Source organism: Orbicella faveolata, unplaced genomic scaffold, assembly GCF_042242905.1.
Source record: "Orbicella faveolata isolate gen_17 unplaced genomic scaffold, um_ofav_v1 contig_3, whole genome shotgun sequence".
In the NCBI taxonomy this organism is placed as follows: domain Eukaryota; kingdom Metazoa; phylum Cnidaria; class Anthozoa; order Scleractinia; family Merulinidae; genus Orbicella; species Orbicella faveolata.
This window is the reverse complement of record NW_028301558.1, coordinates 16,399,403-16,420,450: the sequence shown is the minus strand read 5'-3', so window position 1 is coordinate 16,420,450 and position 21,048 is coordinate 16,399,403. Positions and strand designations below refer to the sequence as shown.

The window sequence follows — 21,048 nt, the reverse complement described above, 5'->3', positions numbered from 1 at the left end:
AAGTAACCCGGGGATCGGGAATCGTGCTTGCATCGTCTTAAAAAAGGTACACAAGGGATCGCAAACCCATCTCGCACAGAAATTGAACAAGAAAAAATAACAAAAAAGTGCAAAAAGACGCACACTTTTATTTTCGTGTTAGAAAGGATATCCAAAATATTAAAACTGTTAAAAAAAAAAAAAAAGATGGCGTTGTTTGGTAACTGTTATTTGCTGGTTAAAGCCAAGGCAATCATGAATCGCAGCCGTACACCTCAACCCTCATGCAGACGTAGTTGTAAGTCACAGGGTAAAATCTAACGTATCTTGCAGTCATGCCATGTTCCAAAATGTTCACGACAGGTGTAAAGTGGTCACAATTGCCGTCGAAAATCTGCAAATTTAAAGAGAAGAAAATCAGTGAAAAGATTACTATTGATAATGTTTGATTGTCTTCAGACACTAACCCTAAATATTGAAAAAATGTACATGTCTGTGCCTTCCCCCCCCCCCTTCCACCCCCCACAAAAGACAGAAAATACACCTTTTGCTGTTCATTTACAGAAAACAAACCTTCATTTGTGTCCAAATTTCTTTCATTATGGTCATTAAACTCTCATTAACACCAATATGACCTTCATTTGCGCGTAAGAAACGTTCAAGAGAAACATTTACATATGCATTAACATTCAAAACCATCAAAAGGAAAACAATACCTTCATTTGACATTCATTGACTGTAAATGTATTTTCATTTTGGTGGAAAAAAAATTCGTTGTCACGAAACGACAATCATTTACACTTTACGACATTCAGTTTTCAACAAAAGACTTTCAATAACACAATTTGCATGAGAACTAACATTCAATTGCATTATCATGCAACCATATCCATGAAGGTAACAATCTTAAATGCGGTGAGACATACATTACCGTGTTTTCACCTAACGTTAAGAGAAAACAATCGCTCATTAGCGTAATTCTTTTGCACAGAGATATCTCGCCCAATTTTCCTCGAAAATTTGATTATAGAACAAGGGACCATATGTACTTTTTTCAAATCATAATTTCACAATCCTCCCCTTGCAGATATAAATTCGGCCACTTACGAAACTTTTTGCGTACAACTCAGAGGGCGCACTACAGTATCCGTGTGACATACATGTACATGTACATGTAGTGACAGTTCGATTTGTCCAGAAATGCCACGAAGAAATAGAATCGCATTTGAACACCGCGAAAGGATAGTCAGGGCTTTTGAAGATGTCAACGAAGACTATTTACTATTTACTAGTGAGGCAATTGAAGGATAAATCGTTCAGCGAATTTGATCTTCTATCTTTCAAAAATAAATGTTATTATGGCTGTAATGTTTGTCTCGCCGCTTTAAAGATTGTTACCTTCATGGATATGGTTGCATAATAATGCAATTGAATGTTAGTTCTCATGCAAATTGTGTTATTGAAAGTCTTTTGTTGAAAACTGAATGTCGTAAAGTGTAAATGATTGTCGTTTCGTGACAACGAATTTTTTTTCCACCAAAATGAAAATACATTTACAGTCAATGAATGTCAAATGAAGGTATTGTTTTCCTTTTGATGATTTTGAATGTTAATGCATATGTATATGTTTTTCTTGAACGTTCCTTACGCGCAAATGAAGGCCATATTGGTGTTAATGAGAGTTTAATGACCATAATGAAAGAAATTTGGACACAAATGAATGTTTGTTTTCTGTAAATGAACAGCAAAAGGTGTAGTTGTTTTCTGAGGAAACAATCATCGCTGTTTCAAAGTAACTGGTAGTTTTCGATCTTTGTTGACCAATCAGAACCGCGAAAGGGTGCTCTCCTCAGCTGTCCCTCATTTTGCCCTCGTTTGTGCGTCTCGCTTTCGGTGGCGCGTTCAAATGATTGGTGAATGTTTATATGACCGAATAGCGGGGACGGCATCCGCTAACTTTTCGAGAAAAGGCCCAATGTGAAACTTTGTTGTTCAAATAGTTACTTGAAAGTGGCCTTTAAACCCCCGCCATATGTTGAGAGTTGGAGAAAATAAACCTTAATTTCTCACCTTGTCTTCTCCACTTATCTTGACGAAACTCCACGTGATTCCGTCCTGACTGAAAGCAAGCTTGTATGTTTTGACATGCTCATAGTATTTATGCCGACCTATGGTATTTGAAGAGAACATACATTTTAAATCACAGAACTAAAAAGTTTGATGAGAGCTTTTAAAGACTGAGTCATTTTAGTCAACTGGTTCATACAAAGAGAGCAAACAGGTCCGAGAAATTATTTCGTTTTCAAAAAGGTCTTCGACAACAAGTAGTCCCTCTTTTACTTAGTCCGTAGTGCGTGACATCAAAGAAAACCTCGAGAAAAAATGAAGCGCGCGGAAAGATTTCGCAAGGCCATTTGTTTTCTCGCGCTTTTCTTCCGCGTCACGCGCGACGGAATAAGTGAAAGGGGTACTACACGTGGTCTAAGAAGGTCTAGATAGAAAGCGCATTGCATTTTAATAATCCAAAGTTAATAATAAACCGATTACCTTGCGTCGCAACAGCAGTAATGTATTTTTCATTTCCTAAGTCAACCTGCAGCCACTGGTTTTTCGGAGTCGCTGCGCACCAGGCCCCGACGCGTTTGGCTTTAAATTCGTCTGTAAAATACAGTCTTGCATTGCGAGCTCCGCTATCCCATCCGCCACCTGGAGCCGAGCAACGCAGTCAGTAAATGAGAAGGAAAGGAAGACAAAGGGAAACATACACTTGGAAAATGATACAGCAATTTTCTTACCAACGTCGAGGATCGAGGATGCCGAGAACGCGCTGTCGGGTAGCTTAAAGTCCCAACCTACTCCAAGGGGACTGGAGCAAGGAGCTGCAGGAGGAAAAAAAACGAAATAATTAGCAAAAGATGATAATAAATTCAGCTATGGCGTTGAAATAAGGCTTTTTTTTTTTTCCAACATTTCAATTCTGATAGTTTCCAAAAGGTCGGTTGTAAGATCGCACAAGGTCTCTCATGAATGGCTCGATACCCTTTGAGAGAATAATAGAACAAACAAATTACAGAAACACTATTTCTCCCCTCCCCCACCCCCCAGACTACTAGCTGCAACATGACGACAAACTTGATTATAAGCTCACAAAAGATGCTACACTTCCCTTTCGAACACTTCTTTCAGCAAATCAAATATCACGGCGGATTATAACGGCTTTAAAGTTCTTCGATTAGCGAAGAAATTGTAAAAAAAAAAAAAAAATCAAAATGCCAGAAGAGAGCCAGATTTGAAATGATTCCCTGAAAGACAACATGGAGTTCCAGTTGGACGAATTCATGTTCGGCCATAAAACCAATAATTACTAACGTAAGAACTTATTCCTCTTCAGTAACATTCCAAGAAAGAGGAATTTCAACATAAAGCAAACATTCCACCCGGCTCAACTAACCTACGGGCCTGACAGGCTGTTTGTCGCATCGTTTGGATCCGCAGCTCTTCTTGCAGTTTTCTTCCATCCAGCCTGGATTAGCTGAACACTGACCTGCTGCGGCAAAGTCAGGACAGTTTGGATGGCGGTCCTCGCACTTCATGCCTGGGAAAAAGACGAAAAGCGGAATGAAATCAGCACGTTAAAATGAAGGCGCTATTTCATAGAAGCTTAATTAATTGAGTAGTTTTCTAGAAAGTTGCCCTACACAGCCTGAATTTTTTCTAATTTTCCTAACGCATAACGCGAGGAATATTGCTACTCGCTCTGGATGAGATGCAACTGATTCAGCCTCGATCGCAGCTACTACTTTATACTTCTGAAGGGGAAGAGAGGGACTGTCGGAGCAAAGTGTCTACCTCAAGAACACACTCAACACAATAATGACCCAAGTATTCGTAAGGACTCGGGCCCGGACCCAGCGCTCGATCTGCTGTCCACCGTTCCATTGGCTGTGTTAGCGCGTCACATAACGTCCGACAAAACAACACAGGGTACTTCAAACATTTTATAACAAAAAAGGTTTTGTTGGTACGACACGCGCGACACAAGTTCCCGTTTCTTCATTACTCTGATCTCACTCCCACACTAGCTACTTCTCAACATACTCTATGGCTAAACATGCTCAGTTAATGATTTTACCGGTAGGTTTTTCCGGCTTGATGACGGGTGGGCGCGGCTTGATAGTTACTGGCGGTTTAACCGTTACTGGGATCGTTGTTGAAGAAGCGGGAGGACGAGGCGGTGTGTTTGGCGGTGCTGAAGTCTGGGGAGGAGGTGGTGTGTTCGGTGGAGACGGAGTCTGAGGAGGTGTGTTTGGCGGGGATGGAGTCTGGGGTGGAGGTGGTGTGTTCGGTGGAGACGGAGTCTCGGGAGGAGGAGGTGTGTTTGGCGGGGATGGAGTCTGGGGAGGAGGTGGTGTGTTTGGGGGAGGAGGCGTTTGGGGAGGAGGAGGTGTCTGCGGTGGAGGAGGGGTCCGGGGAGGTGTCACTGGTCCTTGTCCAATGTATTTTCGGATCCAGGATTCAAATTCGCTGACGCGAGCGAAGACAGTGTATTCGTTACGACCTGCGCTGCAGGTTCGAGTTCCCCAACTGACGACACCATGGATCACATATTTTCCTCCGCTTTGCTGACAAACAAATGGACCACCTGAATCACCGAAGCAACCACTGACTGTACTTGAGCCACCAAAACCACCACAAATCTGAGAGGTAAAACCAAAAACAACGTCTTACAGCGAAATGGAATGATTACTGACTGCTTGCTATGTCACAGGCAGAGCTGATTATATCAAATTAAACTCAGATTCAGATTAACTAATATTCTAATAAGAGATGAAAACAAGTGACAATAGGATTCTGATTTTAATTGGTGGATTTGCCACCTTAGAGCTAGTACGATAGACATGACATGCATGGAATGTCAAAGCATTTTACCGCGTACCATTTTACTGGTCACTGTGCCCCAGTATCGCATATAAGTCCTACACTTGTCTTGCTGTGCCACTGGAAGGCTAGCCTCTTGAAGGACTGAAGCGCCAGGACGATTGTACCCTGTCCTACCCCACCCTGTGAGGAAACGAGCCGCAAACGAGACAAATTAGACAACCAGACAAATTTTAACAATAAGTCTCCAGCACTTACATGTGAAATGTGATTGAATCTGACGCGCTCACCAGTAATTGTGCAGTATTGTCCAGCGGAGACACTCTGTCCCTGTTTTGGAAGGCAAACAAGAGCCACGGCCTTGTTAAGTGTTGCCGGACGATCCAACTCCAGTAAAGCTGGAGGAGCAAAGAACGATATGATGATAAAAAAAAAGTACTTTGTTTCAACACATCGTCGGAGTAAACTGTGCACGAATTGGCAAATAACTTCCCCATTGTGTTCCACCCATTTTTTCACGTGATTTAACAGGCTCAAAATATAGTATTTATCAGCTCTCGTCTTCGTTTATTGCTTGAAGGTATCGATGTAGCAAGGACTAAAGATGATAAAATCTTCGACATAAGTTTAACCGATCAAATTGTGTGACCAGTCCATGTTGGACGACTGCAGAACTAAAAAAATAAATTAAGGTGCTCATAGCACCATTTTAACACTCAGTCTTACTCACCCATATCATTGTTCGTTGTTGCTCGTTGGTAATAGGGATGAACAATAATTCTCTTCACAGAGAAATACTGCTCGCTGCCTTCGCGTCTCCGAATATCGTGCTCACCTGAAAATAAAAAAAGGAGAGTTTGAAACAAGTAAACTAAGCTTTAGGGACTATGGAAAATCTACCAACATCCTCTTACTAAGATTATCAGTCGAGTAAGGCGCGACGAAAGTTTGGTGACCAGGTTTTAATGTTCAACTTGCGTTGCTGTCATGGGCAACTGGCTCCGTTTCTTGTGGCGACTTGTCGGCCTTTGATGTCATTGGCAGCAAAGCGCGCGAAATTGCAGGCCACGGTATTGTTACCATAGGAAACGAGGAAAGTTGCCAGTGGTAACACCGTAATTTTAAGTCCAAAACTTCGTCACCAAAGCGCCGTCGCGCCCTACTCAACTGATAATCGTAGTATGTCGACGTTTCTGTCTTGATGAAATAAAAGAGTAGCTTACCTAAAGTAACACGATAACCTGGATTATGGGAGCTCCCTTTCACGCAGTGCGCGGCAGTGAGTACCCAACGAGGTGCAACCAAAGAGCCCCCACACTTGTGAGCCCCATGAAGTGTCATCCGAGCCTGCCATGGCCAGCTGTTCTTGTCAGCAGTCTTACCATTGACCACACGGCCGGACGATCCATAATGTCTTACGCCGCAGTTTTGATCTGTGGATGAGTCATTTACAACATTTATCAGAGCGAATAATACCTCAACATACTAGCTTAGTTTTGTTAGCAATAAAAATGACAAGAGGATGCGATGGTTAATAGGTTGTAAAAAGTGTTGTTCTTGGAAAGAGGGTGGTAGCGGAACTTAATTAGAGAACGGGGGGTAACGGTGACAAAATAAAACTTTCCCTTACTCGGAACAACCGGTTTGCTTGTTGACGGCTTAGGCCTCACGGTCGGTGGCTTGGGTCCAACTGTCGGTGGCTTCGGTTTGACGGTTGGGGGCTTGGGTCTTACAGTCGGTGGTTTCGGTTTGATGGTGGGTGGCCTGGGACATAGCCGACAACTCTTCTGACAATTTCTCCTTGTGTACATGTTGGTACGACAATAACCATATCTAGCCCACGTATAGCAACGATAGTCCCTATCAATGCATGCCTGAGTACCACCTGTTAAGGGAAAACAAAAATTGTCAACTGATCTTGACGTACGCATTCATAGCGACAGAAGTAAGGTTAAGTCCATTCCACAGACTTTGAGAAGACCCTCTCGTCCCTTAATCGGTCGAGCCAGAAGCGAAACGAAACGGAGAACAAAAATAATGGACCTTGTTTGCCAAATATTTTTATATTTTATTATATGGAGAAGAGTGTTTTACTGGGAACTAAACCACTCGTAGATTCCATACGCCACTTCATCCGGGACCCGAGTAGCGTATTTTCCGTATGTCACCTTTGTGAGTGTCGTATCGTTCAATGACCTCACGATTCCCGCCTTTTGCTTTTGTTGAATTGGTTTCTCCATATAATAAAAAGAACATTACACGTTGGCTCGAAGATATGAATTTTATGTTCTCGTGGCAAGAACATAAAATTCATATCTTCTCGCCACCGTGTAATATCCTCTATATATTACATCATTCTTCTTTTGTGAATAATAATTACTCGAAAATCTGTGGGAATGGGATGTCCAAGCGTACGACGTCTTCTAATTTTTGCCCCTTCAAGATTTGGTTGGATGCAAATTTTTGTATTAATTTTATTTCTTTTCTAATGTCTTTTTGGCAATGGCGCGCGGTGCAAAATAATATTGTCTTCTGTGATCGAGGAAAAAATGTTAAAAAATGTTATAGAATCGCAGTTCACTTTGACGGCTTGGCTTGAGTCCTCTTGAGGTATAGTATCATCATTTTAATCTACAGATAAATAATCAAAACCGAAAGATGGTTCTAGAAACAGACCGTCGATGTACCCCAGACCCTTATTCATACCCTCCCTTTCAATAAAATTTATCCCACCCCTTGGACCTTCGCGAGGTCTTGCATGCTTCTGGTATCGATTCTAATAATAAGTCAAATTATTCTCGCATTTTGATTGGTTCTCACCTATAATCTATTGGAGGACAAACGCATGTATGACGTCATTATCATTTCTGTTTTTGTTCCTCTGTTATATAAAACAAGTAGATTCCATGTTTGCCGGGCGTCTATTTAGTAACCGATCACAGATGACGTCAAAATGTGGTAAAAATATCAGTGACGCACTCGGCTATTGCCTTGTGTACCACCTTTTAGTTCTTACCACATTTTGACGTCATCTGAGATCTATTACTGAACAGACGCACGGTAACATGGAATCTACTTGCCCTACTTACACAGTCCACAACTTCTCTTGCAATAGACGTTCATGTAGGCTGGATTTAACCTGCATTGTTGTCTTCGAGCCCAAGAAGAACAATACCGGTTGTAATCTACGCATACTGTTGGAATGCAAAACACGGAAAGAGTTAGTGGCATATAGTTCCAAAATTAAAGCTGCCGCGTCCTTTTGAGGAGCCTAGTAGAGGGGTTAGGGCAGCGGACTTCAAATCCGGAGGTCGCGGGTTCCAGTCCCGCTCTGACCACTTAGCTGGAGTTGTTTCTCGGTAAAACCTAGTTCAACCACTTGGCGAAGCTTGTTCATAACATATGGTCTGTCCCCGCTAGTTGGGATTTGTAAGCATATCATGTTTACTTGATATATTTGTTTCATTCAGTTTAAGTGGCATGCCTTTGAACTAGCTATGTGTAGCTAAGCGCATTGACCACTATTAACAACAACATTTGAACATTTTTTTTTTTGAAAGTCGTATCCAGTCGTTTCGTTCCTTCGTCTATTCTCACGGTCTCCGCTCACCTTGCGTTTTAGCATCCAATCATTCCTCGACCAAATCATTACATAAATAGCGACTTGGGAGCTACCAAACTGTAATCACGTGCTGAGAAATTGCCAGTTACTGCAGCAGCAACTGCAATGAGCTTCTGATTTCATTGGCTCCACAGGGGCATGGTTTCTATTGCTCTCTCAGCTCGTGCTATAAGGCCTCGTTCTACCTTCAGGTGTTAGCCCTTTCATTACAGAATTATTATAATGGACGGACTGGGATGTTAGCACAATCAATAAACACGATGATGTCAAAATAAACCAAGAAAAAAATGCCTCTGTCAGTTTCCTTTTCTGAGATCCGAAGTTGCAAATAAGGAAAAAAAAACACCGATATATTTACCAGTCTGTCGTCGCTTTCTTTTCTTTGCAGCACAACCGTACATCTTGTTGGTTTGCTCAGCATCCAGTGCGCTAAGGGCCTTGTAAGGCGTTTTCCCATTCAAAGGATGGAGCGCTCGTAGAGTTGGCTGGCCATTCTTAGAGAAGGCGTTAAACGGATAGTGCATGATGGAGCCGTAGTCATAAGGTAAACCAAGTGAGTCGATTTGATCTCGTCCATACTTGGCAAATGCGCTGTTGAAACCTTGAACGAGAGAAAAGTCTAGTCAACCTCTGAACATATCCACGCTGCTGTAGCGCATGCCCGTTAATGTAGCATGTGGCGACAAGGAGAATTTTTACTTCCGCTGGATGCTAGTCTATAATGCAGGGTTAACTCCCAGTATTAAATTGGTCGGTACTCATTTGTGCACCCATGTGGTTCTCTCTCCACGTGGGCGCATAAATGGGTGTGAGAGTAAAGTGTCCTGCCCAAGAACACAATACAACATCCATGTCCAATACAATGACATAAAGACTCGAACCGAGCTTCCCTCGATCCAGAGTTTGGCGCGCCACTGTTCCGATCAAGAGAAAAGAGAGTACAGTGTTTCCAGGCGAGAGCAACGTTTATCCGCTCTTTAGTGTGTTACGTAAGGAATATACCAGTCTCTGCAATTCGAGGGGCCTTCTAAATTATATGGCCATGTGGCCATGATCTTTATCAAAGACATAGAGGCGAAACCCGAGGTAAAGGTCTTACAGCAACATTTTTAACCGGCTCTCGCGCATGAAAAATAAGCCAAGAAGAATGCTCTAGCTAATATTAACAATACTATAATAACAAGAATACTCTATACTCGATGATAGCTGGGTGACGTTTCTTCACCTCTTTTTTGGATCTTAAAAGTATTTTGATAGTTCTCTTCTTAACCAAGCTTGCTGGGGAACGTCTGAGTGGAGGAATATCGCTTCACATAATCCTTATTGTCAAGACCTTGAGGCGATAGCCTTCCATTACGGCCCTCGCCTTTGGTTAATACTAGGACATATGTCATACTTTATATTTAAGCAATAAAGTACTTTTAACGTGTTTACATAGCTTCGTCTAATCACGAGGGAGATTGGGAGAATTTGAGACAGTCATGAAACCCTAAAATGCAGTCGAGGGTTTGCATAACTTTCAAGAATTCTTCCAACTTCCCAAGAGTTTAGATGAGGCTAAATAAGGACGGAAAAAGTGCTCTATTGCTTTTATGAAATGTTTCTCAAAAATACGCGAGAATCTAAAATGCCACAACTGCGTTCACATGCTCTCATCTCAACACACCTATCGACCATTGAGAGCGCGTGTAGTATCTCATTTATTTTATAAACAGCAACAATCAAGTAGGCGCACGTACCTGGCAGTATGTTCTGCTTCAGCACCTGGACGTAACTATCCCTGTCAGGACGACTTTGCTCATGCCAGAAGCCAACCGCGTGACCAATCTCATGCACCATCACGTGTTTGTATTCGCAACCGAATCCAACGGACAGTGAAGTCTTTCCACCGATGCGACCGACATTGCACCAGCAGCTGAAAGAAGGAATTATTTTGATTAAGCAGTGTACCTCCCATTTCATATAAGACATGCTAGGGCAATACTAACTTAGATGTAGGCGGTATGTGAGTGCTCGTTCGTTGAGTGTTCAAGGTATTTTTAAGGTCAACGTCGATCGAGTGCATGCATGCAAGTTTCTTTTTAAGCTGTGATTTGTCTAAGCTACATTGTAAGTGGTGGGAGGCACGGTGGCCTCATGGTTAGTGCGCTCGTCTCCGGATCGAGCGGTCCGGGTTCGAGCCCTGGCCGGGGACATTGCGTTGTGTTCTTGGGCAAGACACTTTCTCTCACAGTGCCTCTCTCCACCCAGGTGTATACATCGGTACCGGCAAACTTAATGCTGGGGTAACCCTGCAATGGACTAGCATCCCATCCAGGGGGGAGTAGAAATACTCCTAGTCGCTTCATGCTACAGAAACCGGGATAAGCTCCGGCCTGGTGGGCCACTTGGCTCGCATGCAGACTTTACCTTATCTTACACTGTAAGTGACCCTTGAAGGTACAACGATGTTCCTAATAAAGTCGACCTTCCCAAAAGCGGATGCACATAAGCTGATACCTTAGTAGAGGTGTTCGTTCATGACGGTTGAGAAAATAGTGTTGACGTGGGACTGAACCCACGACGAAAGTGTTCGTTAGGGGTGGTGCGACTGTATATAAAAACCTGCGCTAATCCCAATGGCATTACTTACCCTTTTTGTCGGAAAAACCACAAGTAATCTCGTTGAGATGTCCTCTTCACAAACATAATGCACGTTTTGCTTTCCCACTCCTTCATGGCCGACTGTATGGCATTCAATGCCTCAGGCATATTCTCTGTTTGAAGGGAGTAGAAAAAAAATTAAGGCACATAGAGCAGGAGAGACTAAAATAAACTTAAAACAGACATCTTAATCCAGACTGCTTTTCAATATGCGCAATACTCTTCCATTCTTAATATTTTAATTTTTGTCCCCGCTAAAGTACGCAAGCATGCTGTCACAATTATCAGTTGTTTCTCGCCACAATGCGCCGCGCCCGTCACAGTCTTCAGTTATTTCCCGCCAAAATTTACGTCCGCGCCCCCCGCAGCTTCCGGTTTTCATCTGTTTTCCTCCAAAACGCGCCGGATCCGTCAGAGTTGTCAGTTATTTCCCGCCAAAATACACCGCGCCCTTCGCAGCTTTCAGCTACCATGTTTTAAAAAATTCAATTCCAAATTTGTACATGTCTCTACAATAAATCACAACCAATTACCATCCAGTAAAGAACATCACTACTTACGTAAACTGCAGTCAATCTCGTAAGGTATGATTGCGTTAGGCCATCGGATACGGCTGTTACTACCTGCTGCTCTGCTGACATTGCCTCTAATGTCACCATAAATATCGATATTCATCAATTGCTCTTGAGTTAACTCGATATCTCCTTCAAACACATTATCCGGCAGGGGTGGACTGGAGAAGACTGCAATACGATGAAAAAATGTGGAATTTTAAGAAACTGGAAATAGCGCGCAAGTTTACAAAGCGTGATGATATGCAAGCACGAGGGAAATTTTCCCAAGTGGGTTAAAGCGACAGGATTGAGAATTTTAATTTTAGGTATGAGTACAAATAAAGTTGTTGTTGTTTATTTAGCATTATGACTTGGCTGAAAATCTACCACTTGTATCTGTTGGATTATTTTGGGGTGCCTTTTTAAAAGAAACAAAGAAGAAAGCAACTGAAGAAGAAGAAGTAGAGGAAGCCCAGAAAATACAATGATGCTTCGATATGGCGTCTGCAGTTTTCTTTTAATTCGGTGGAAAATATTCAGTGTTATCGATCGTAAAAGGAAACAACAACAACGCCTCCACATTTTCCATGGTCTGCGCTCTTATAGATTGTGGAAATAACCCGTAAAACGTCAAAACTTTGCAATGACTGAAATCACTTGCCTGCGGCTCGTGGTTCCTTTTTATCTTAAGAGTTTAAATATGGAAAAATGTTATCGATTTGTCCTCAAAAGGGGATGCCCACTTGTTGTTCCACCAAATTTTTCAGAACTATATAACATGGGAAAAATTATAATAGGCACGAAGTATTGCGCTAACTTTAATTTTTTCTAACTTCTTTTGGTTAACAACTGATCCGTGCGTCATGGAATTATTTAAAAAAAAACGCGCGCGCAAAACATTCGGTTGTGATGTCGCCATTTTCGTGTACATTTTCGTGTACAACAAAGGCAAGCGTTTGTGACATAATTTTTGCACGCGCTGGAAAACAAGTCAAGCACAAATACAGTTCAAAGCTGTCAAACGAGCAAAGAGATACTCTCTGTGATAAAAGCGACAACTATTGTTAAATTTGAGAAGACTATGGCAGGAGGCATAAGCAGAATTCAAGGATTGCTAGGGCTACTGATGGAAAATATTGCACAGCTTCAAACTTCGTTTCATGAAAGCGTCGAAAAACAGGCTGAAATGTCAGTAACCAAGGAGAGAAGGGAACTGCGAAAGAAATTCAAGACTGAACAAGAGGAAATGCTTAAGTCAAGTAAAAGGGAGAGAAGTAACACTGAAGAACTTTTCACCGACATTACCAGATATGCGCGACAATGCCTTGAGGAAGTCAAACGCGAGAAGGACGAAAACCTGAAAGCTCTCACTCGCGAAGAAAAGCTTAAGAATAGCAAGGAACTACAAGAGATCATAACAAAAACTAGGAATGATACCATTGCCAAACTCAGCTCTTGTAGTGAATCCCAACTCAAGGAGATATCTGAAAATCCAGACTTAGTTTTGACATGGGCTCCCAGATGCGCGTCTTGCGGCAAAGAAAGCGAATGGTTGTGTTTCTGCGAAGCTTGCAAAGTTACCCGATATTGTGATGAAAATTGTCAGGCGGCAGATTGGGAAAGGCACCAGAACACTTGTGTTGGACTTAACTAGTTTCGTATAACAGAAACATTTTATCGATCTTTAATTACTGAATGATCTTTGTGAGGAATAAAACTAATTGAATTCTATGCTCACTGCGTGAATAATTCGTTTCAACTCTTCTTTGCGAGTACCATTAAGGCCCCGTCGGCACTACGCCGGGAGAATTTGATAACGGACCTTTATTTCCCGGCTAGGCCTAGCGTCCACTCTAACCCGTCACGAAAATGGAGCTCTTCGAAAACACTCCTTAAACTGTTTTAGTGTGGACGAAAAACATTTTGAGAGCAAAGCTTTTCAAAAGCGATGACGTTACGATAATCTTGTGATTCCCTTCCCGAGTTTTCCTCAAACACAAATCCAAAATGTAGTGTGGGCGGAAAACATTTGATGCTTATTCAGAGTGAAGTCTCCCTTTTTAAATTCCTCCGGCGTAGTTTGGTATAGGAACATCTTTTACATTTTTCGTACTTGTTTGTTTGTTTGTTTGTTTGTACTGTTTTCTTTTTAATTCAGTTGGGCGTTGTTGTGAAAGTTTACCTGGATTCTTGCAGTTGAAATCTCAAAAGCGTTACACGATGTATTATTATTTATTTATTGATTTATTTATCATTTATTTATTTATTTATTTATTTTTGCAGAACAATTGATGGTACATACAGAAAGAGAGATAAATAAGCCTAGATTGATTTTTTTTCCGCGCCAAATTATCGCATCCTGCATGTCCCTGCGCTTTTGTATTTCAGAACAATCAAAAAGCCACCCCTGCGTACAAATTAAATATGCCGGGTTCCTTCTTGAGAATTTTCATGTGAAGCAAATCAGAACTGTCGACTTCTGGAGCAAATCTGTATGCAGATTAACAAGGTAAATACAATAATTTCACTATGTGCCGAAGTACTGGGTCGGAATAAGAGACTCAATACGGTGTCCAATAGTTATGTGTGGCACCTTCAGATCTGCAGCGAGTTGTTTAAATTCGGACCTTGTCCGATCGTAAATGGCTCAGAGAAAAGCAAAAGAAATTAAAACGTGTGACAAAATGTAACATTAATTTTGCCACCTAATTCGTTCGAACACTATTTTACATGTTTACTTCTCGTTAATATGGAATACACAACGGTAGAATTAAGGGAAATGCGAACTGTTGCACCGAAAAAGCAATAAAGCAGAGTGATCTTCGAAAGTTTAGTAGTAACACCATTCCTGAAATGAGCCATGACTATTTTTAAATGACGGCGCGTATTCAGTTACCCTCTCGTTCATTCCCAGCCTAGCACTCCAAGTGCGTCGTCGAGTTTCGTGTGATTACGTCAATAAGAAAGAACTTTGTGACGTTGAAATCGTAGATGCTGTTTGATTCATTGCGTTCCTAAAAAGAGACTTCGCGCGTTTTTTTTTTTTTTTAGTCCAGTAAGTATCCGGAAATTTTCAACAAATTGCCTCATATCAAGGTGTATTTGTATAGGTAATCATACGGTTTCGAGTTCAATTTGGAATTAATTTGCACGAGTGAGTTTTTCAAAAAGCTGAAATTGCACGAGCCGCTTCGGCGAGTGTAATTTCAGCTTTTTGAAAACCTCACAAGTGCAAATTAACTCCAAATTGAACGAGAAAAACCGTATGATTACTTATTAATAATATAAACATGAAAAAATTCGCGCGGAGGAAGTGCCGGAAGATCTTTCTTGGAGCCATTTTTTCTTATTTGAGAAAACTTTTTTCAAAGTTTCAACACAAAATTTTCGTCATCATTTTACCTGATATCATTTCCTTAGAAAAATTCCTGTTATCTTTCAGCAGGAGCCATAATCGGGGACGGAGACCGTAAGTCTCGGGATTCGCGCGCACCTATGATATGGGACAATTTTTCTATTTTTAGAACAAATTGCGCCATCCTGACGTCATATATCCGCGCGGATTCACGCACATGTCAGGGGCTCTCGCGTGGATGTTGTCACGTTGCGTGCGTATTTTTCACAGCGATGGTAGGGAATAAGGCAGAGAATACGAACCGGGGCGCTCATATGTAGTTTTATGCTCTGAGCTAACGGAAAAGGTGGGTTTTTCAGGGTCGAAAACAAGACTTCAGTCTCGCGCTGGGATTGAATGATAAGATCTGCTCACGCTAGTTGTAAGCTTACGCGTATGCTTAAGAATATTGCAAGAAAACTCTCTACTCTGGTATCGAGTTAATTTGTGAGTTTCTCAGACAATGTTTAATCATAACCAAAACCTGTTTCGATGGTTTCTTGTTGTCTCTGCTTGTTTGGTGAGTTTGCAAAAGTTTTTGAAAGGAAAGTCTGACGCGTACAATTGGCTCATTTGCATAGTGCATGCTGCTCGTGCACTTTCAAGTCCGAGTCGGTGTTTTCAATTGTCAACAAATCTTGACAAGATTTCTTTCGTTATCTTTTGTGCTGAGATGCTGCAACAAATTTCACGAATGCAAAAAAGGCTACTAACATCATGTGTGTTTCTTCAACATAAGCATAGTGAAGTTTTACACTGCGAAAATGAAAATAGACAAGGAGTTTTGATAACTCGATCATCAAAATCGAAATCGTTATTCCAAGTTGATTAAAGAAAGCGTCATCGTAACTTTGCTGATTGTTTCTGCTTTATTCACATATTTTCAGCTTAGCTTTTAATATGTTCTCAAACATTTATCAATCTTAAACATATTTAAAAACTATAGAGCTATTGTTTGAGTTCGATGTACGCTTTCACACGAAAGTGCGGCGGAAGTACAATTTGCCATGTTTACTGACTGTACAAAACACGCATCGGCGGGCGCTCTCATTCATCGACAACAGAGAATTTACTGGATTTTTACACGAATAAAACAGTATCTACGGACGTAAAGTTATTAAGCCTTGATGAAACATCAAGCGTTCCTTACAATTCACGCGAAACTCAAACTAGCAATTATTTTGTTTTACTTTTCGGTCGCGATAGACTGACAAATTCCTCGCAAGCGTGTGGCAAGAGGAGCTAGCAAACTATGAAGTCCTGAAGCTCTGCTATATCTAAATATATCCAGCTAGTTTTTTGCTGTGTAATGGAAAAGCTGTTAATCTTCAACATATGTGAAATTTAAAGTGGAGTAATGTACAGCTCATGTAAAAGAGGCATCAGTCGGAACACAACTTGGTCAGCGATATATATAAGCTTACGGCGGAACATACCTAAATTCGACACTGTCTTACTTCACTCAAACTGGAGCAGCTTACGACGAAAATACTTAAGCAAAATTCCAACAGACGTAAACGCGTTGAGTTGTGGGGCAAAACATGAAACATTTCGGGAATTTCGGACGCCATTTCCCCCGCGCGACATCCGCAAAAATCCTCGCAGCATGCATGTACGCGCGTGTCCCGCAGGTGATGGCGCAATTTGTTCTAAAAATAGAATTATTGTCCCATATCATGGGGACAACCCCAATACTTGAAATGGTGCGCGCTTACGGTCTCCGTCCCCGATTATGGCTCCTGCTTTCAGTCAATCATAATCCAGAATTTTGATGTGTAATTTGCACTGGTGTTACACTTTTTGCACTGATGTTACACTTTTTGCACTGGTGTTACACTTGAACTGCACTGCTCTTAGCCAATCAGAATCGAGTAATTTTTTCATGTGTATTATTAGTCGTTATATACGTGTACCCAATACAAAAATTACTTGAACAAAGCCAACAATTTTCGGTTATAGATGAAAGAAAGCTATAATTTCATGCTTTCCTGCCACCAGAAAGCGCGCGCGCAGGCTTAAAGCGCAGATTTGAAACAGTCGCGCGCCAAATTGTTGCAAGATCAGATCCAATGTTATTTAGAAGATATTATGCCTAGCAACCTGTCTGATTTGAGTATGTCAAATGCAGGAAAAGAAAGCCTGAGCATTTACTTAAGATTAACGGGGGAGGGGGTGGGGAGGAGGAGTATCAAACCATGATTTTAAGTGGTTTCTTATGAAGACAGTATGTGACTAACTTGCAGCAGAATAACACGACTTCAGTTACTAACTACGTTCTTTACCCATAACACAATACAGCTGACTGTCGGCTTTGCGGCCGCTGGCAGGGCATGTATATCCCAGAATACAAGACTGTTATAAGGTTATTGTGTTATGCTGAGTCAGCGGTTTGGGCGGAAGGGATTGCTAGCACGCTAAAAGCTCTCCTATCTAAGTATAAACTTATTATTTTGATTTGCAATGATCTTAATTCGATGAATGAATACTTACAGTCGCGCTCTATCTCCATGTTGGCTTGAAGAATCTGGCTAAACGCTGCCTTGCCATTAGGATTAGGAATGTTGGGTAATCCGGAGGTGATCACCCAAGGACTGGAAACCAGGCACAAGAGCAGGGCGGCCCACAGCTGGGAAGGCATTCCTGGAAAGAACGCGAAGGTAAAATCACTCAAATTTGTAACGAAAGACACATGTTGAATTCTGGCACTTGCTTGATTAATTTACAGCGAAAGGCGCTTGCCTGTTGTCACTGGCTAACGTTTTGTGATGGTTTCCCAAACATATTTAGCCAATCAAAGGGCCAATGGCTGCACGTGAAATAAAATTATCGAGCACTTCACTTAGCTGCCTTGGGTCTCCGCCCTCACCCCTCCCCACAAGACTAACACGGGTTTTGATTGGCAAAGCAGCGAGAAAACCATCACAGTTTCATTAACTATCATACAACATTAATAAATCAAATAAAACCTTATGGATTAGAAACGATAGAATTTGCGCTTTTAGCTTTGCACCTTGGTTCGAAAACAAAGTACTACATGCAGTGTTTGAGTTACGCAACCTCTTTTCACAAGAGCTTGTTGAAACATGAGCATTTGAAATAATGGTCCGTGTTCCTGGGCTTTTCTGTTTTGCTTTCGTTTTTATGAATCAAATCATAACCGAGGTAGCCAAAGAAACGAATCGCTTCCATATAAAATACCTAGTTTTCGAAATCGTGCATATCATATATATCAAATATTATCTTACATGAACAACAACATATTTAAATTCCCGACAAGGTTTTGTCTCGATCGCCAGCCAATAAACTTGACTACGATAGCCGAGTAAATTGTGCTTAACTTCCAGAAAGCCGTTGTGTTTAGATAAAGAAATTATCTATCAATTCAATAACGTAAAATAATGACAAATTAATACAAAGGTCCCCATACCTGTTCTGTCAAATGCAGGTCACGCGTATTTCTGTAACGTCTTCTGCTAAAAGATAACGAAGGTATACACTAAACTTTGTATGATCGAAAACTTTGGAAAATGTCACATTTTAATAGATATGAACATCTAATCCTTTTTCCAAAATTGGTAACAAGGGAAAAAATCAATTACATGGGAACATGATGACCTTGAATGGCGGTACAACATAGTTTCCGTCCAAGTAAATTTTGTGACATTGATGGGAAACCCACTCCCTTGTGAGTCACTCTCCACTAATCCGGCTCTCCGGCTCTATTCACCGATATTTCTAACATTCAGATAAAGGAGAATGTATTTAATAAAACTATGCGGTACCCAGCACTCTTTCCTTTCAGAAAACAAAGCAAATGTGTCATATTTTTGGTCTTTATTTGTTGGCGCTTTCCTTGAGGACCTTGAGTTTCTGAACTTGACTTGTGGGAGGACGGGTGGCGATTTCAACTTTTGCGTCACGTCTGAGGAAAGCAGTGTGTGTCACATCCGAAATGGAGCGCCCCCGGACTTGGAAATTTACGGTTTCGATTGAAGTTCAGACTAGAGGTCAGAAATGCCCGCTAAATTGAAGAAGTAAGGAAAATTACATTCGTCACGACCTGGAGGACAACCGGCATGGTCACAGATTGTACATGGTGATACAATCAAAACTACATCAGGCTCCGTAGTGTAGGTGGTCTGCTGTAAATCGATTACAAATGATTTAGTTTTGATAAAGAGAAACTAAGTTGAAAGGGGGGGGGGGGGGGGAATGCCCTCCAGTTGTAAGGACATAACACTATTATCTACCTTTCTTTTTACTTTTTTACGAAGGAAAATGAAAGCTTTCTTCGTAGAATTAATAGAACCAGGTACTTATACACGCACTTTAAATTTTCAAGAGCGAACAAACTATAATGCGTGGAGTCGGAAAATAGACAAAATACCTCCTCACCTATATCGTTCAAAGTTTTCGCGACAGACCGATAAATTTTTTAAGGCAAATTTCCCGCAAGAGTCAACTGCAAGCTTCCGATTGTTTTATAAACAATAAAACTGAATGATAAACGTTGTAGCTTGAGCATGCGTCCAGGGGTGAAAGCCCCCTTTAAGTTTATTTCTGAGGACTAAAACTATGTCATCGTAAGATGATTGTTGACAGGTCTTCAAACCGGGTGCAAACCATAAGCCGCTATTTTATTTCAGAGCATTCAATACCGCTGAGAAAATCAGTAACTCTTCAAGTCGCTTCTCATTGCTTATTGATTCCGGTACGTAGGAGGCTTTACAGTCTGTTCAGTTGTCCACGGGCCAAGTTTACGTTATCTAAATCTGTTATTTCAGGCGTGCTCTAAAGGACCTAAAGCCATCTGCAATATTTCCCGGGAAATATTATAGAACCGGATATCCGGTGTCAGCGCCTTTTTATGCTCTCCTCTCGTGGTGTGACGCTCATATTACGACATGAAAACATGACAAATTAAATCTCTTATGCCGAGTCTATTCCCCGTCAAATTGCAATAACAAATGTTGTTCCTTTGCACTTACAACGATACGACGTATGGATAACTTCTGTGGCCTTTGCCGTCTGATATTTAGAACTGAAAGCCGGCAAACATTGCGGATAGCGCCCAATGTCCTGAATGAGAATCAAGGATGAAATTACTCTCAGAGAAATATTTCCTGACAAGATCACACTGAAACTGAATGGCCTAGTGTTGCAAAGAGGACGCTATTAAACCTTGCGTTTTGCCGATGAAGACTTAGCTTGTCGAAGTGCTTTACCTCCGAGCCAAAGGAGAGTCACGTACCTTGTATTTCCTGGACAATTCTGACGCGAATGATCTCAGTAGATAAAAGTGGTTCTCTCTGCTTAGCTAAAGCATAGAATTCACACAGCGCTTAAGTGACTGTGCGTGCAAGGAGTAAACCTCTGCGCAAGAGGAGGATAGGCGCTTAATGTGAAGTCGTGACTGACTGTGGGAGCGAAACGCACGTCACGAAATCTGATACCTTACTTGACATGGTACATAGCCAGCGTTTACGTAATAGGCGTGAACAAGGGAACCAAGAGAGAAGGTGAGGGAGATAATTATAAGGGATGGAAAAAAGGGCCTTTCGTTTGCGCCTGCAACGCAGGTTGGCAGCTCCAAAACAGGCGGTTTAGCGGGGCGCGCGGCGGAACTATGCCCTGGCCTGATAAACTGCCTGTTCCTCAGGCCAGGGTGACTGCCCCCTGGGGTGATAGTGACAGCTCTATTGTAAACCAAAATACCAACAACGAGACATTGACAGGGTATTTTGATTCTGACTATATAGCGCAAAATGTTACCCGTCTCCCGTTATCCCGTCGTCAAACGGAGACAAGAAGAAAACGTTCCCCTTTGGCCCTCCGCCTGGGTAGCCGGCTGGTTCGTTCAGTCTTGCTTTTAGGACAGGCTACAAAGTAAATTCCTGAAAGTATATTACCCCCAATTGGGATCCTTTTTTTTTTCTGCCAGGCCGCAGGGGAAGTTGTTAACAGGTATTAGAGAGATG

General features: G+C 41.6%; 2 protein-coding genes across 6 annotated transcripts; one reads left to right on the top strand and one right to left on the bottom strand.

Moving 5' to 3' along the window:
• Positions 1 to 108: 108 nt before the first annotated feature.
• On the bottom strand, positions 109 to 20,497 carry LOC110062106 (uncharacterized). Of its 5 annotated transcripts, none has more exons than XM_089298847.1 (20): positions 20,252 to 20,497; positions 20,059 to 20,149; positions 18,498 to 18,543; positions 17,561 to 17,710; positions 11,683 to 11,865; positions 11,112 to 11,235; positions 10,219 to 10,394; positions 8,838 to 9,080; positions 7,947 to 8,051; positions 6,488 to 6,742; positions 6,081 to 6,290; positions 5,588 to 5,692; positions 5,148 to 5,255; positions 4,916 to 5,040; positions 4,112 to 4,676; positions 3,431 to 3,574; positions 2,775 to 2,858; positions 2,527 to 2,685; positions 2,050 to 2,147; positions 109 to 373 (listed from the first exon to the last, which is right to left on the bottom strand). In XM_089298847.1, the coding sequence occupies exons 4-20, from the start codon at positions 17,706 to 17,708 to the stop codon at positions 233 to 235; spliced, it is 2,973 nt and encodes a 990-aa protein (XP_089154973.1). In that variant the 5' UTR covers positions 17,709 to 17,710; positions 18,498 to 18,543; positions 20,059 to 20,149; positions 20,252 to 20,497; the 3' UTR covers positions 109 to 232. The 5 variants fall into 5 exon arrangements, with proteins under 5 accessions (XP_089154973.1, XP_089154972.1, XP_089154974.1 ...); XM_089298846.1 differs by having other exon boundaries at positions 20,322 to 20,497; XM_089298848.1 differs by having other exon boundaries at positions 18,498 to 18,540; positions 20,322 to 20,497.
• On the top strand, positions 12,601 to 13,330 carry LOC110061028 (uncharacterized). The gene has a single exon (XM_020767849.2). It carries the CDS (start codon positions 12,758 to 12,760, stop codon positions 13,328 to 13,330), a length of 573 nt encoding a protein of 190 aa, XP_020623508.2. The 5' UTR covers positions 12,601 to 12,757.
• Positions 20,498 to 21,048: the final 551 nt, after the last annotated feature.

Excerpts from the sequence above, each read along its gene's own strand:
- LOC110061028 (XM_020767849.2), top strand. The coding sequence starts at position 12,758 with ATGGCAGGAGGCATAAGCAGAATTCAAGGATTGCTAGGGCTACTGATG.
- LOC110062106 (XM_089298847.1), bottom strand. The coding sequence starts at position 17,708 with ATGCCTTCCCAGCTGTGGGCCGCCCTGCTCTTGTGCCTGGTTTCCAGT. Across the intron at positions 10,395-11,111 it reads TGGTTTTTCCGACAAAAAGG|CTGCTGGTGCAATGTCGGTC; the intron begins GTAAGTAATGCC and ends TCCTTCTTTCAG. Across the intron at positions 2,148-2,526 it reads TACTGCTGTTGCGACGCAAG|GTCGGCATAAATACTATGAG; the intron begins GTAATCGGTTTA and ends CAAATACCATAG.